The sequence below is a fragment of the Melozone crissalis genome, unplaced genomic scaffold (genome assembly GCF_028551555.1).
Source record: "Melozone crissalis strain CALT ecotype California unplaced genomic scaffold, PUWL_Pcris_2 ptg000027l_1, whole genome shotgun sequence".
NCBI classification, from domain to species: domain Eukaryota; kingdom Metazoa; phylum Chordata; class Aves; order Passeriformes; family Passerellidae; genus Melozone; species Melozone crissalis.
Genome location: NW_026535805.1, coordinates 70,308,282 through 70,325,358, shown reverse-complemented (window position 1 = coordinate 70,325,358; position 17,077 = coordinate 70,308,282). Strand labels below are relative to the sequence as shown.

The window sequence follows — 17,077 nt, the reverse complement described above, 5'->3', positions numbered from 1 at the left end:
AAAGACTGGGCTGCCGAGCCAAGATGTCACAGGTTGGAGAGAGCATGAGGTTAAACACAGGAAAAAGAAATCCATTATCAGTTCAATTTCTATATAAAATGTCACCAAAATTTAAAATTAAAGCCAATACCCTCAGACATACTAAGGATAGCAAGGCATTGAGATCTGTGCTCAGCAGACCCTCACTACTCCTTGTCTGTATTAAAATCTGTTTCAAGCTATGGCCTGTTTTCTGTTATATTATATTCCCATAATTAAAAGAGCAGGGAAGGGAAAATTCCTTTTGAATTTCAAAGAGGCATCTCAAGTAAAAATCACAGCAAAAGCACCTACTTTATGATACATTTAGCACGAGATAATTCACTTAAAGTTATTTCAAACTAGAACCATACCAATATCAATGAGAATTTAATTAGAATGCAGGTAAATCAGCTCGAGTTTATAAAGGCAGAGTTAAGATCATAAGCTTGTGACATTTTCTTATAGTGTGACACAGAGACATCATGTTTGAAGAAAAGGTTGCTGAAAGTTTTGATATGTGGATGCTTGAGTATTCTCTAAAAGATTGGAAGAAGCCTGCTATTTCCAGTGTATCAAAGGCATTAATTTATTTTGGCATTTAGATCAAATAGTAAACCAGTGAATTATATGTTGCTTAAAAATATTGCTCTTCTAAGAAAATTGATTTTTACACTGTGCTTTTGAAAAGCAAAACTGATCTGCTAAACTGGTTGTGTACACAAAGAAATCTACTGAAGTGGAATATACTCTAATTTTCTGCAATTACTTTATGAATGTGTTATATATTTCTCTCTTCCTTTGCAAATTTGCCCTGATTTCTTCCCAGAGAAGAAGGCATCTACTTTATCGACAATAGAAGCTTTGAGCCATTTAACTTCCTTTTTTTGTGATTACTATTCCCAAAAATGAAAAGGGAAGGGAACAACTTTAGGCAACAAGTTTATTTATTCAATAGATTTTTATAAAGGAGTAAATTTAGGCAAAAGAAGGGTAAGGAAGGGATAAGGTACCTGGGTCCTCTAAATGGCAACATCCCTTCCTCTGACACTCCTGTGGCTCCCAATGTCAATCAGGCCAAGGCTTCCCCCCGACCTTACACCACCTCCTGCTGCTGCACTCACAGGAGGTGTTTGATGGTCTGCTTGGAACAGATGTTCTGCTTCCAAACCCAGCATCCCAGGATTACCAAGCCTAGGCAATCCTTGATGACACACAGGTACAAAGTTCTAGCAACACTTGTGGCATCTTGGCAAGTGTATCCCATTGGAAGAAACCCTAGACTTGAGATATTCATTGTCTCATCAGAATATGCCACATTTGTATCCCAGAAAAAGTAAGAAGGGTCAACCACAAAGAGAAGAAGGAAAGTATTTTTCATATTCTGTTCACTTATTGATGTACAACTAAGCCCTCTGAGAAGAATTCTCCACTTCTCATAAGAAAGAAAAGCTCCCTAGTCAGGCAGTGACCTGAGAAAGGAACACCTCAAATTGCACAGAGAGGAAATCAATGAAAAATGCACTTCTATTGTGTTGTCTCATCCTGGCCTTTCTTGCTGGTACTCACTGCCTGCTCTCTTAACCTGAAATGCCCCTCTCAGTCATGATTCTGCCTTACCTTTTTTCTTGAATATGAGGTCTCAAGTCCATCCTTAGACCTGACAAGAGTAATTACCTTTTTTTGTCCAAGAAATAGATTTCTTCCCTTATTTTGATAGCATCCTCTTTTCAAACTCAAGAGCCAAACTGTGTGACAGTCTCCATAGGGAGGAAAATGATTTCTATTTTATGGAGAGGTACTCCTAATATTAATAGGTTTGGAGATATTTAATTAAAAGAAGGCAAGGAATTCACCAAATAATAATTAAGAAAAAATTGTAAACAATTTTGAGTAAACAATATTGAGTCCTCTCTGTTTCCACAAGGCTTCTCTGACCAAAACCCCTTGAAGTTATCATAGAAGAGTCTATGCATTCTACTAGCCAGGTGGGTCTAGTCTTAAGGAAGCAACTTATAACTCATTTATAAAGAACTTTAGTTAGTACTTTAATGAATATAGAACACATAAACCAAGGGCTGCACCCTTTTTTCTGCTGAAATAACACTTAGTCTTGCAGGTCCCTGAAAAGAAGGTATTCAGATCTTGCCTGAAATCATTCAATTCTGCCTCTGCCAGCTGCAAAGGAAACAAATGCCTTGGCCTGGCTGACATCAGCCCAAAGACCCAGAGGCTGATTACATGTGTTATTTCCATCAAGTGTCAGTGTAAACCAAAATGTGTCTGCCTTGTTTAGAAAATGTCCCATACCTGTCCTGAGTTTAACCAAAAGGCTACAAAATCTTGTTCTTACTGATTTTTCCTTAAAAATATTATTTTTTGTGTGTTCTTGATGCACATGACACAGCCAACTTCAAAGTTCTACTTCAGAATATGAAGTAGGCAGAATGAGGCTGGATTAGCCCTTTCTTACTAGACATTGTGTCATTGTCACCCCTCAGAGTCATGCAGGAATGTGCTTGCGTCCACCAGATCTGAGATGTGAATGCAAGTAGGACTTTGTACTTTTTATGGGTGTGTAGTATCAGTGAGACCTCATCAAACTCTGTCATTGGCATTCTTCCATCTTCAGGTCAAAGCAGCTGGCAAGAAGCCCTATCTCCTATGCAAATATGAAAATATTGTGTCTGCTGATGGTGGGAGATGAATATTGCTTTTATAATTACCACTCTTTTTTCCTGTGACAGTTAAAAAATTCTGCATTACTCTTAAAAGGTTAATCAACAATTTTTAACTTTTCCAGATGTTACTCAAATTTCTCTTGATGTGGCATTTTTTATTTATTATTTCTAAGGACAGTGGAAGAGCAAACCAGACAAATCTGCATTTGTGTCTGCAAAATTGTACTGAGGAGAGCAGAGTATCTTTACAATGTATAAGTACTTGCAGCATGTAATTTCAAAGATAAATTTTATACCTGCCCAAAATAACCTCTTACAGACTAAAACAAGGCTTAGAAAGAGGTGGTTATATAATGTCTTCATTAGACCTTTGCTCATTTAGTTCTGTAATCAGCAAGACATATTTGCCTTGAAAAGGTCTGTTGATCTTTATTGTGCTATGAATCACAGCTGCCTCTGAACTAATATAAAGCTTTCTGAATTGTTCTCAGTGTAAGATGTTTTTCATAAATCCAAGTCGCTCTCTGGAGGGTCTGCAACCTTTGCTAATTGAGGCACCAGCTTAAAACTGGAACCACTGTGAGATAACATACATAGGAAGTAAGAATATTTCAACTATAGTAACCAGAGAACATTTACATTTATACTACTCTGTCAAGTTACTCTTTGAAAATAAATTGGGCACTCTAGACCTTTATTAAACATAGATACATTCCTTCACAACAGGAAGGAAGACTAAAAACACTAAATTAAACACGTACAACAAGCAAATATTTTCATAAAACAGTTTTATGTCTCTCTGCTTTATCTGAGTGAAAATGAACATGAAATACTCAGTACAATAAATGGGAAACCACCTAGAGAAGCACAGAAAGGAATACTTTCAACTAAGGGGAAAGAAAATAATATAATGTAAAGGGTTATTTTATGTTTTTAATGTCTCTAGTCTCTTTGAAAGGACACAGTATAAAATATATTTCAAAGATTCAGTCCTTAAGCACCAAATTCTTTTGCATCTTGTACCTCTATGAAGAGGAAAATAGAAATAGCAATCACAATACAGACTTACAATGTGCCTTCAGACTTATGCAGTAAACCATCCTGACAGACTTGAAAATCCTTATTATACACTATTGTAGCTATGTGCTTTTATTTTGAAGATTTCAAAACTCTTTCCAGGTACTGAAATTACCCGCAAAAAAGAAACAACTCTCACACAGGCACCGTTTCCTGACAGGTTCTTACCAGACACAGGCCCAGAGGTCACCAGAGTGCAGTGAGACTGAGAGATTCGAATCTAAATTGAATCATAAAAGCATATAAAGTTTTGGTTTGGAAGGGACCTTAAAAACCACCTAGTTCCAATGCCTTTGCCTTGGGCAGAAGCACCTTCTTCTAGACTAGCTTGCTCAAATCCCCATTCAACCTGGCCTTGAACACTTCCAGGGACGGAGCATCCACAGATTCTCTGGGCAGCCTAATACCAGAGAATACCAGAGGCTGGAAGAGTTACAAGGCTTTGCAGTAAGGATTCCTTATCTATAAGTGGAGTGGGAGGGAGATGTATGCAAGCCCTGCAGTGCACTAATTTTCCTTGGGCTGCTTTTTCCCACATTGAGTTTAACTTCACATGCAGGGCCTGTCCATGATGGATTTTCCTGAGGATTTTCTGCCAAAATTATTTTTCAATGAAAAATACTAGCAACAACAAAAAATTAAGCTTTCTGCAAAATATTTTGATTTCTCTTGCAAATTCTTGATAGTAATTTAGAAAATTAAAATGAAGCATTCAATTGCAAGAAAACCTATCTGCAACTACAACCTTGTGTTTTCCATCTTGGATGTTTCATTTTGGATCACTTCCATAATATACTAAGATGCATTTCACTATCCGCTTTGTGGCAATCATGTTAAGAGCCTCTATTTTCTGCTGTGGGTTAATGAAGCACTGCAATTCCTTGCAGGGCTGATTTCACTATTGGTGATTGTGGGAGCTGGTGGCAGCAAGGATTCCAGACCCATGATGAAGCCTCGAGGCATGAGAACCACAACCAACACATTCATAGGGTAAGGTAGCAGAGAAAATCTCTTCTAATGACATGGATTAGAGTTATCTGCTTTGAGTTAGTTCATGTAACCCAAAGGATGCATATTGGTTACTGGAGTATTCAAATCTTTTCAAAATTTAATCTGTATTGGCAAGAAAATGTCAGAATTTCCAACAACACAAGTGTTTGAAATTTCCCTCAGCATATTGAATGTGAACTATTTATGGACTCATCGAAATAGTTATTGCTTAGATGCTTCCTGCCCAAGGAAGGGGCTCATTTCTAGTTGAATGAAAATATCCAAGCAACTCTAACCACTTTCCAGGTGGCACTGTGAAATGAATTGGATTTAATTTTCAGAGCTGAATTTCCCCCACATATTTTATTAGCAGATTAGCTGCTGAAAAATCCCTGTTTTCTGAGCAAGCTTCTGATGCAAGAGATCTTTTACCTTAGCTACTTTAAGTTCAAACCAGAAACTTTTAATGAATCTTCAAGAGTGCACGTCTGTAATTGTCACCTATTATATAAAAATTTGCATTAAGATCATATTCAGCCTATAGTATAACTAATTATATCTAGTTTTAACTGAGAAAAAGAAAAAGCTAGTTCACAACATCTCTGTAAATCAGTAAATACTGACTTCTTGAATTCAAGATCTGAGTACATCCTTGGAATTTTACCAGAACTAGTTATATTTTATGCTTTTATCTAACATAACTGAAATTGGAGTGAATTAAGACTGTATTTCAGAGTATACATTTTAGAAATATGGGCAATTAAAATGTCTATATAGCTCTGGGTGCTTTGGATATAACTTTGACTGCTTTTCCATTAATTATGATTTTCTTTTTCCTTTAGGTCTTGCTTGCTCACTATCTTCAATCGAAAGTACACAAATACAAGTTTTGTTTCTCATACAGGTTTCATACATACCAAATCTGATTTGGTATTCTTCACTCAATTACATATTTCTGCTACTGTTGTTAATAAGAGCCTTTATCTCTGGATTGCTTCTATTCTCAGAAGTGAGTTGCTAGCTAGGGCTAGAATTTCTATTATATTTGGGAATGTTTATTGCACAAAAAATGTCTGCCTGAAATCCACTATGCAGAAGACCAGATGCCATCACCCTAGAAACCACATTTAAGGATGAACTCACTCAAATTTTTATTATGTAGAGACTTCCAAGAATGAAGACAAAACATCTTAAAGCGCTATTTGGTGCTTAAGACTGGTTTAATCTGTCCTAGCAGAGACAGCCAGTATAGAGGAAAAGGCAGAAAGAAATAGAAGTGGCTGTAATTATGTTTCAAGAGGAAACTTGAACACTCCTGGGTGTGTTCACTGGGAAGCATGTTTTGGTTTCTAAGCACAGGAAGTGCCTGCTGGGGCTGGATCTCATTGCATTGTGTGCATGTTTTCTAAATGAACAGCAGCACACCAAAGAAATGCCAGGGTGCTACCCTCAGCAGCTTCTCCTCCTGGAAATAGGACAGAAAGGCTCTCAAACTTGTCAAACTGCCCAGGCCAAAAGTGGTGACACTGTAATCAATTCCTTTCTCTTTTGCTGGAAGAGCTGTCTCCAGAGAAATGGGTAGCTAAGGTCATTCCAGGTGGTGCCAGACTTAGGACGCCTCCATTTAAGGGCCTGTTCCTGGGTCTTCTGTTGAGCCTAAGATAACTTCAAGTTCTGTTGCTAATTCAATGGGTTTTGAAAGAAAGCAATTGATTATGTTTAGAAAGTTATGATCTTTCTAAAAAGTGTTTCAAGAGAAACACCTTCCTTTAAAGATAAGCTGAGCAGGGACCGTGGATACATTTTCTGAAGGCATTATCAAACCAAGTCAAAAGTGATAGAAATATCATCTAAATATGAAATCATTAAAATAAATCATTAAGCCCAAGAATGCTATAAAATAATATACAAAGAAAACACAGCAATATTAATCATTACTATTTTCCTAACAAGGAGCTGCAATTTCTAGCTCAGCACTAATGAACTGACTTGTTTACCTCTGATATCTTTTTTTACACCAAAGCAATTTTTCTGGGTCGCAGATAGTAGATTGATCAACCACAATACACTTACACAAGTGCAACATTTAAATACCAAAGTTCAAAAGAGAGAAAGAAATTGTCTTCTAGAAAATAAAAGCTGTTGGGATGATGTCTGGGAGAAAAGTGCTTTTCCATGGCAACCTTGAAAGGCTGCTGTATTCACAGAATGTCACTTCCCACAATGCTACTATTAATCAAACTCCAATGAGTAGGAGATTGGATAGTGAAGTAAACACCACAGATTTCATTTAAAAAATAATAAAGACTCCCTTTAAATATTCTGCTTTCCTATGAGCCTGGAAATCTGCAAGTGATTATGAAAAGTTGACACTTTTGGCATGACTGCATTTAGTGGTTTCAAGAAAATTCCATTTAGACCATTAAGGAAAAAAATTAAATTGGCTTGAGCACAAAGTTGGACATTAGAGAGAACTTGTCCTCTGCTACTGTTATAAGTAATGCCTGACCGGACAGAAATGGTAATTTTTTAACATTTCTCACACTGCTTGCAAAAAGGCAGTTCCCTCCAATCCATTTTCAAAGGTTGTGCTGCTAAATATTTAACAAACAGGGAGATTTTCACAGGAGTGTTCATAAATTGTGTATTCAGCCCTTGTTGCCAGAAAGAAAAGTTTGAAAGGCACTGGAGACTTAGAGACTGAAGGAGCTACACTCATCCATTTCTTGTCTCTTTGCTTGAGCAGGTCATTCCTTTCTCCTTCAAAAAATAGCTAATTTTCTAAAAGCTAGTGGTCTCTGCCCTGAGAGGTATTTACATCTATTGTGCCTCCTATAAAGCACAGAATCTTAGAAGAGCACCGTTTGGGAGGGCCCTGCCTTTTGAGGGAAACAGAGCCTAGGTGAGGTTACCTAGCACTCTGTCCAAACACGTCTTGAAAACCACCTCTGGTGGGGATTATGAACATCCCTAAAGAGGTTGTTCCAGTGATTGATCCCTCTCACAAAAAAAAAAAATCTTTTGTATAACAAGATTAATTCTCTCCTACTGCTAGTGAAACCTATTGTACCTTGTCTTCTCCAGGTGGCTCCATAAGAAGAGAAAGCCTCTGTCCTCTCCCTGACTGCTTTTTAAGTACTAGAATCTTGTGAAGAGGTCCTCCCTGAGCCTCCCCTTCTCCAGGAAGAAAAGACCTAACTCCTTCAGTCTTTCCTCATACGACAGGTTCTCCTTCTCAGTCCTTTGATCACATCTGTGGCTCTTCTTTCGACTCTTACCAGCCTGTCTGCATCTTTTTTGAATTGCAGAGACCAGAACTGGACACAGTATCCCAGGCGCAGAGTTGTGCTCTTCCACATTTCTCCCTTAAAGACTGGAGGGATTCCCATCAGAACCATGCTTTGGAGCAAACCACAGAGTTCCACATTTCCTCTCCATCACTGCAACACTTGTATGTCACTCCTTTTTCTTGAGTTGTTTTGTTGCAATCAAAAGGAAAAGGAGCTTTTTAAATAATAAAACTTTTAAATAATGTAATTATTAAAGTCTGGGGAGTTTAAATAAGAGCAGAAACACCTGGTGGCTGGGCAACAGAGTGGGGAAGGAGAGGACAAGAGAGATAACAAGGCAAGTAAGAACAGAATCAGCTCAATGAAGTGGACAACATTTTTATTTCAGAAGTGGCCTGTGCACAGATATGAGGAGAGAGACACAATACCTTTTCCCACTGCCTCCTTCTATGAAATCTTAAAATCACATTGTGAAATTATTGGGATACAAATTATGTATTTCATCACTTCAAACAGTTATAATCAACAAAAACTGCCCAGTCTATCTTTCAGCTTGATCTCTGTAATTTCATCACCTATGGAGATCAGGTACTTCAAAAAACCAATCTGGCACCAAGTCAAGCCTGCCTGAACAACACCACAATAAGCATTTCAGATCAATAGAGCTGATATTATCTTATACCCTGAGCCAACAAATGACATGATCCTGGCATTAGGTCCTCACCATATCCAGTCTCCCTAATATAAGACATAGGTAATCATTTTGGTTGTTTCCATTTCCCATTTCTGAGGCAACACTGGTTTAAGGTAATTTTTTAACAATAGTAGAGGTGGAGAATAACTTAATTCAATGTGACCTCCTGCCCCTTTTCAATACTGCATTTTTAACATATTTAGAATGGTTATAACAATTTATACCAGCTGGTTTTGCCCTCTAGTGGAAGGTGAAGCAAAACACAACACGTAATTAGAAACTTATCGTTCATAGATTGACCCTGTGGACACTGACCATGTGTTTACTGGGTGGCTGGAGAGACAGCAGGTGAGTCACTGCATGTTATTCCTTATCCTAAAGGATGGCAAGTGGAAAGGGGAAAATCCAGGGAACTAACAGAGAAAGTAGTCCAGGTTTAGTAGAGAACAGAAAGAAATTCCCATGCTGTCAGGATGTTGTTTACAGAATGGGTCTAACTGTTTGAAATGTCAGCACTTTATCCTGTGTCTGCTGTGCTATGTTTTCTGCTGCTGCAAGTATTTATGACAATAAATTTAATAATCTCTTTTTAAAAATATTACCTTAAGATTTTAGTTGGGTGGTACAGGAAATAATAGGCAAATACCATTAGGAATTTTATCAGCATATACTGACTCAAATGTTAAATATTGGTTATGAGAACAAAATCAAAATTAATATTCCTTTGTTTATCAATGAATGTTAATATTATAGACCAAAACAGAAGCATAAAAAAATCTAACTGATGAATATTTGCTTTTGAGGTGGAAAAAACTCTGTTTGTATTAAAATAGCCCAGTATTGACATCTGATTATTCTGTTTGCCAAAGAACAGCTGACATGATATACCAAAAAATTACACTCTCTTAGTTACCTTCAGACAACTTTTTCCTGACTTACTCACTTTTCTATTCAAATTTGTGAGTTTTTAGCATTGTTTTCATTAGCAACAGTAAATACCTATTTTCCTTATAAAAGCAATGGTTTTATTGGTCAGATGAATTATTTGTTTGTTCATGTGAATGCCTACAATGAACCAGGAAACTTCTCCAAAATATTTCATTGTAAAATCTTTTCTGCCTAAGTAAATATGTCAGCCCAGTTCAGTAAAAATTTAAACAGAACTTTTGTTCTGTTTAAACCAGTCTCTCAGATGGGAAAAGGTGCTTTTGTTCAGGTTGTCTCAAAGACAGAGTGAAAGGTTGATTTTAGTTCTAATTTTATTCCTGGTTCATCCTCATAAGTGGGTAAAATGGTAAATTCTGTAAATCCCACGGGATGGAGGGGCCAATATCAAACACTATTGACATTGCCTATTAACCTAAACCATGCTTCTAGAATGGAGAAAGGCATTTCCAGGTTTTTCTTTAGAGTCTGACAGCTGATCAACATGTATCCTCTGCAGAGATTACACATTTTTCCAAAGCAGTCTTGACTCCTTGTCAAACGTGCCTGCAACTAGTGACACATATTTCACCCTGGTACTTCCCCTGAAGAGGAAACCAGGACACAGCGTTAAATAAACAGCACCCAATGCCAACGTTTTAACCTCTTGCATCCCAAACAAAGTACACTGTGCAGCTCAGAGTGGGACAGTCTCTCCTGGAAACAAGGTTTGATCATTTCCAGACAGATTCTGTGTTAGAAAAAGAGGAAGTAGAAGAGATGCATCTGAGAGGTTTCAAACAGCATCTTTTATGAACTTCCACAACTGATGCTTTTCTAGGGCAGGAGCTCTCTTGAGGTACTGTAAATATCTTGTGTCAGCTGCTCATCAAAATACTTCAATTTAGGCACAAATTTAGGCACAAATACTTCAATTTTCACCTTACAACGCTCATTAGCCAGCCCTGTTACCCACACGCCTCAGACTACAGAGATTTTTGTCCAACTTCTCCAATGCTGTTGCAAAGAAGATAAAAATGTCAGCAAGAACATCATTCACTTTGCACTGGCAAGAGAAAACTGCTTGTCAGGATGACAGAGAGAGCCACTGGAAAAGTCTGTATTTCTCTCAGATTTGTCTCCCTTTGCTCAATCACCAAGGAAAAAATAAATACCCCATTACTTTAGTGAGGGGAAATGTTAAAACTAATCTTAGCATGAGGGAAGAAATACTTTACTACTGCTTTAGAGAAGAAATAGTTTAAATGAAAAGTGGTGGGAGCCTGTCCTAGCCGGTCTAGAGAAAGCCAGACCCAACATAAGCCGTGTCAGGAAAGGAAGAGCTGTAATATCTCCAGGGGAGCTGGACACACAGGCTCATGTGAGATACATCTTCCATAGCTCTTACCAGCACTGAATCCTAATGACTCAACTGAATTCTGCCTAGAATTAAAAGGATAACAGCCTACACAGATCCTGAATCACACTATACTTGATGCTCACCTCATTGTACAAAAAGTTGTGTCTGTAAGGGCTATAAGGATTCTCATGAACATAACACACAACAGAAGTGGCTGAAAGTCCAGAGTTTGGACAGTCAGTGAGGGAGATGGAGGGAGGACATGAAGGGGACTTAGCTGGAGGGATCAGTTTAGTCGGATACAGAGGGTGTAGGAGACAATTGTCTATGAAAAAGAAAAGTAAACAGAAAAAAATTAATGGGTGCAAAAAAAAAAGTCTGGGCAGAAAGCAAAGTGCTTTTCTTGCACCATTTTATGTCTCCTAGATCTTGATAGATCCAGGAAAGCTACTGAACTTTCATGCCAATACAATACAATCTACACTAAACATTTTGATTGGCATGAAAGTGCACACACCAAAAACCTGCAGTAGATGTCCCATTAAACCACTTATACTTCGATTGACTGGGGTCCAGTGCAACTCCCTTCTGCAGCTCAACTGGTGCTCAAGCAACAGAAAAGAAAATCCCTAAAGGATCCTGTGGTAAGATAAAATCATCATGTTTGGGGGATTTAATAAAACAGCAACAAAACCAATGTAAAAACAGTGTCTGAAAGGTACAAAAGACAGCTGTATCTGTATATGAGCAGGAGCACTCCAGGGTTTTTAGCAAGACTCCAACAAGACTTTTGAGACATTTAGGTGTTAAACCAGTGAAGGTGTATACACAATAATTTTTGCTGCTCTACGTTGTCAGTAGTTAATAGTGTTTCTGGTTAAGAAAACCCAATATGTATGCTCTTTTTGCACCTAAGGATAAAACCCTTTTTAAACAGAGATTTTCAAAAGAATTGGGATAGAGTCAAGGAGGCATACCCAGGTTTTGGCACACATCTTGCCCTTAGATTTTGTCAAGGCTGTTGACATAATACATCCTGGATTCTCACTCAGTTGGCTGGCGGTCTAGACCAGCAACTCCACTGTGCTGTGCCTTTGAGCCAAAGAACCAGAAAATTTGTGACAAGAGCTGTGATTAGTTCCAGCAGAAGCTAATGCATCGCCCACCAAAAGAGTGAGCATGAGCAAGCAGAGGATCAGAGCTGGGCAGCAGCCCAGCCACTTCACACCAGCCTTGCCTCCGGCCATGCCTCTTCAAAGGCACCAGGCCTGCCCCTACTAATGCTAAACCTCTGCAAACTGGTCACACAGGTTCACACCAAATGGAGCTAATATCTCTTTAGTTCATCCTTATCGTTCTTCTTCCATTGCCCAAAGTTATTTATTTTTTAAATGACAAAGGGGTCTGTAAACATTCTTGCTAATAAATATTTACAAGCACATGAATTGTCTAACATTCCTTATGAATCATTTCATATAATTATGTAGCAAAATGCTTAACTTTCCTGCAAAAAAAATTGTTTCAATTTCAAATCAAAATCTTCATAAAGCTGTCATATCAGCACTGTTACAGATTTATTTCCAGTTCCAGTGTATTTCATGGTTCTTTTTTGAACAAAGTGGGACATACTTAGAAAAATCCTAGAACGCTACTGACACGTACTAAGAGGAAAAAAAAATTCTTTCTCATGATGGGAAAAATACAATCTCCAGTAAAGGCATCTAAAAATGTGGGAAGCTTAATAGTGTTGGATTGGAACCTCAATAACATGATACTCTCTCTGTAAAAAGTGTTTGAGGTGTGGATGTCCCCTAGGTAACAATAATACCAGTTCTATAGGCCCTCAGGGTGGGGAAAAAAGCAAAAAGAAAAGGTGTCAGTATATGCTAACATGAAAAAAAAAAAGCCAAAATAAATTGGGGCTTTTCCTTGGTTTATAAATTTTATTGGGACATGAGTCTAAATCTATACACACTGTGCTCAGAACACAGATGATGAAAGATATCTGTGAGCTGAACTACATCCTTTCCAGATGATCTGTGCTAATTTAGATATTTTTCCTCTGTTAATTACTTTGGATTATCTGCGTGAGATCATCTACCTGTTAAACGAAAAACTATTCCATTCTAAAGGAAATTGACTTTTCCACATAACGACATTTCTCAATGAAATGAAAAACAAACAAGCTGCTCTCTGGTGTGCAGAACACCCAGTGTGTTCAACAGAGGGATGTGCAGCTGAAGGTCAGCAGTTACAGCTGGCTGCATCATTATGTCTCAAACTGAATGTCACCCACACAGTCACCAGTGCTCAGTGCCACACTGAGAGGTTCAGCAGGGCAGGGAGGTACTGCAGAGGTCTAAGAAAAATCAAAAGAGGTAAATTAATAAATCTGATGCCATCTGGAATCACATCTACTCTCTACCCTCCTCAAAGATGCAGCCTGAAAGGGTCTGTCCTTTCAAGATGGGCTACGTGAAGGAGAGGCAGCAACGTTACCTAGAGAGGTTGTTCTTGGCAACAGTATTAGAAAGAAAGGAAAAGAAAACTCAGAGAGAATAGAAATGTAAGAGCTGAACTTCCCATGCATGACTGGGAAAATCTGCAAAGAAAAACAAGGAAAATCTGAAACAGTATGAGCACTTTGGTCCACAGCCACAATTAATGACTCCTAAATTCTTATCTGAGGACAGATTAGCACCAGCTCCTCCACAGAGAACAGAATGCCTAAACCAGTCTCCTAGTTTTAATTCCCAGCTCTTATATCGCATGCAAGCAGTTAATTTACCAAATTTGGGGGAAATATTGGTAGAAAGAACTCCCCCTCTTTAGAAGTCAGCCAGCATGCAGCCAAAAATGATTTTACTGAGAGCAGGTGAAGGGGGAGAATGAGTCATTAGTCTTTACAGGCTAAAAACTCCACAGTTAGAGACAACCAGAGCAATTTTCAAGCTATTATCTTGGCACCAAGCCCAGTTCCACAGTCAGTGCTGCAGCCCCCCTACAGGCACTAAAATCCCTCAGGCAAGTTTCACAGGTGCTGAAAGATTGTGAACACCCTCACTTGGGCACCCAAGTCCCCTCCACCCACAAGGGATATGATATCAGTACCACGAACCTGCTCTGGGAGGCAGGAGCTGAAATTAAGAGCATATGCTGTCTTGTTTGGCACTTCAGTGTTTCCCTAGATCAGCATAACATTATACTATTAATTGTTCTGTGAGACCACAACGAGAATCATACAGCCATTTCTCACACAAACAAAACCAGTTTCTGTTAAGTGAATCCATTTGAATACAAGTCATTCAGAACAAAGATGTCTTTATAAAGATCTTCTAAAATAGCATGTATTTTACAGCAACTTGTAATATTACTTAGCTTAGGACAAAGATATCAATTTGTTAGTACTATAAAGCGTACAACATAATTTATTTACATAAAGGAAGCAAAACGGAACCTATTAATTGTGAAATCAACTTTTCCATCCATTAAAGACAATGCAGTATTTTTTTTGTTCATTTTAATGTGCAGCTTTCACATAAATAACTTTGCCTTCTATTGTAACAACAACATTAGACTTATTATGCTGCCAGTATTTCAGTAATATGTGTCACAAGTAGTTTATAAAGTATAAGTTGATTGGTTTCCACAGCTTCAAATGTCATAATGCTTCAAGCCCTGGTAATAACCCCAGGTTTATACTTGTCTGAAAAGAGGAAGTTTGGTATACTTTCATCAGTAAAGCTACAGCCAGCATAATCAGTGTCCAGCCCTGATGAAAGGGAGGTCGGATCTGCCCCTGCCTTTACAGGAAGGCTCTGCTGAGGTGGCCTAGGGCAAAAGCTCTATAGTAAAATGTCCAGATAACTCTCCTGCTCTTTCATCCCAGGAAAATGGCAGCACAGCACCTTGGAATCTGAAGGCTTTCAGTAAGTTAAAGCATGAATAACTCACTATCAACTCACCTGTAGTCACTGAACTCAAATATTCACTATCAACCTCAAAAGTTCAAAGTCAAACTGAAAATCACTATTTTTTATTCATTTTTTCCAATATTTTATATAAAGTCTACATTCTATGGAAACTGTCCGATGCCACCCATACGTGTTGCTGGAACTCACTCATACCACAATTATTTTCCTCTGTACTGCTGCAGTACTCTTGAGGAGTTCTTGGATTTTTCTACATCAAATCAGAGCTATGGAGAGGAATGGAAAGAGCTAAAATTAAATTCTTAATTAAATTCTGTTTTAAAAGGAAGAAGAGAGAACTGCCATTGCAAAAATGTCTAATATGAGTAGAGAGGCGTAAGGAGACACAGGAGTAAGAGAAATTCAATTAGTAAGGTATTTTATTCACATTGTGTCTGACAAGAGGACTATTGGCTTCATTTTACTTCCCTCCAGATGGAAGATTTGGAACATACTGGTTAATAGGTATAATAGGTTAATAACAAAATCTTACAGGGACATTCAGATTGTGCATCATATGTACAGTTTTTTTCCCAATAATGGGCACAAACACAAATGCATGAGGAAAGGCTGTCACAGACATTTATCTGGAGATTCTCTGAGATAATGCCTCATACAGGTCAGCACAGCCCAAGATGTGTTTTTGCAAAGTGATCCCACAGCATCACGCAGAGGGCTGTGGGAGAAGACAGCATCTTTGCTGCCTCAGTACCACATGTGGTACAACTGTACCCTCAGTCTGTGGAGGGACATGGACATGGAGCTGGGGGAGAAATGGACTGGGGGAGACATGGACTGGTCTATATATGGACTGGGGGAGATATGGACTGGAGGAGATATGCACTGGAAGTGAAACAGAAACACACTGGAGCTCCTCTTCAGTCTGCCTTGGAGAGGAAGTTGTGAACCTTGTCCAGTCCTCACTATCATTTTCTTCAGAGAGGATTCAGGTCTGGGCCCCAGATGAAGGAAGCACTTTCTAGTAGATATGACCTAGATATCTGTTTGACAGGGAAAGGAAGGATTTCAACCCTCTTTTTTCTACAATGTCTCTCTCTTTTTTACAGACATCATGAAAAGCTCCTCTCCTCAACATACAGGTGTTTACATCACCAAACAAAATGACCCTGTAGAAAGCCCAGCTGCCCATCTCAGCTTGAAGACTTTCCTTTGGGAGCCAGGTGCCCCTTGGGGAATCATCTGACTTTGCAAAAAAAAAAAAAAAAAAAGAAGAGACAGGAGCAAAACAAGAAAACAAGGATCTATGTTTATTCCTTCATCTTTAGGGAAATTAGCTAAGGCTACAAAATCCTTCAGAGTGAGAGCTACTCACCTGCTCAATATTTTGATCACTGATTTCTTCAAGGTACTTTTTAAAAGGATTGGGTTGATAGGGCTCCTCCTTTTGCTGTGAGCTCTTTGCTTTCACCAGCACGGGACGAATAACACCAGGTTTTGTCTTGACCCATAGCACACCCAGGAGAAAAGAGATGGAAGAAGAACCACATAAAACACCTTACCATTTACAGAATATTTGTTAGACAAGTCAATTCTGGTGGGGCTGTACTGTATATTTTAACAAATTTTCTTAATGATGTGTTTCACCACCAAAATTAGTCAGGCGTCATGCTGCCTGGACTACTTCTAATACAGATAGTGGGGAAAAGTTCCAAGAGCTGCTTTTAGGCACAGAACTTCATCACTGGCATGTGTTTATGACTGACAAAAAATAGCTACAGAGCTGTCAGACCATGGTTTGTGGGTTTTGCTGGCTGGTTTTTTTTCTGGCTGTTCAGCTGCAGCTTGATTAGTTCAAGTCACACTTTATGCACAGCCACACATATGCTTTTACACTGGGCTCCTCAAAACAGTAACTGTGAAGGAAGGAAGGAAGGACAACCTGAGATGCTGTTAACTTATACCCAGGTAGAAGCATGTTAGGAAAAGTCTTATTGGGGAATAATACCAGTGATTGTGTGCTGGACTTTATAGAGTCATAGAGTCACTGAATCACAGGATGGAAAAGACCCTTACAATTGTTGAGTCAACCATGTACCTGAGCACTCCATCTA

General features: G+C 38.5%; 1 protein-coding gene across 1 annotated transcript in view; it reads right to left on the bottom strand.

The window, feature by feature from the left end:
- Window positions 1-11,320: 11,320 nt before the first annotated feature.
- MLIP (muscular LMNA interacting protein) overlaps window positions 11,321-17,077 on the bottom strand; it is an 82,313-nt gene continuing 76,556 nt past the window's right edge. The window contains exons 11-12 of the mRNA XM_054279054.1: window positions 16,339-16,464; window positions 11,321-11,359 (exon numbers count right to left, since the gene is read on the bottom strand). Coding sequence (XP_054135029.1) covers window positions 11,321-11,359; window positions 16,339-16,464 — 165 coding nt within the window. The remainder of the gene's footprint in view (window positions 11,360-16,338; window positions 16,465-17,077) is intronic.